The following is a 321-nucleotide window of genomic DNA, read 5'->3' as shown; positions in this document are numbered from 1 at the left end:
GGGGGGGGAGGGGCAGAGAGAGAGGGAGACACAGAATCCAAAGCAGGCTCCAGGCTCCGAGCGGTCAGTGCAGAGCCTAATGCAGGGCTCACACCCACAAACTGCGAGATGACCTGAGCCACAGTCTGGCGCTTAACCAACTGAGCCACCCAGATGCCCCACCCCCATTCCAATTTTCTAATGGGCCATTACTTGATTCTTTTTTACTGAGAGCATTGGCAGCTGACATTGGTAGTGTTTTTCAGGTTATGCATTGGGAAGTAAATTTCACAGTAGGGTGTTGTCAATGAAAGATATAATTTATAATATTAAATATTTCGT

The 321-nt window shown here is 47.7% G+C and overlaps 1 protein-coding gene across 1 annotated transcript in view; it reads left to right on the top strand.

Annotated features, from left to right (window-relative positions):
* Positions 1–321, top strand: part of SMARCA1 (SNF2 related chromatin remodeling ATPase 1) — a 79,416-nt gene that overhangs the window by 15,329 nt on the left and 63,766 nt on the right. The window contains exon 9 of the mRNA XM_077766154.1: positions 190–231. Within this exon, the coding sequence (XP_077622280.1) occupies positions 190–231 (42 nt within the window). The remainder of the gene's footprint in view (positions 1–189; positions 232–321) is intronic.

This window comes from Crocuta crocuta, unplaced genomic scaffold (genome assembly GCF_008692635.1).
Source record: "Crocuta crocuta isolate KB4526 unplaced genomic scaffold, BGI_CrCroc_1.0 scaffold1133, whole genome shotgun sequence".
Taxonomy (NCBI): Eukaryota; Metazoa; Chordata; class Mammalia; order Carnivora; family Hyaenidae; genus Crocuta; species Crocuta crocuta.
This window is presented reverse-complemented; position numbering and strand designations above follow the sequence as displayed.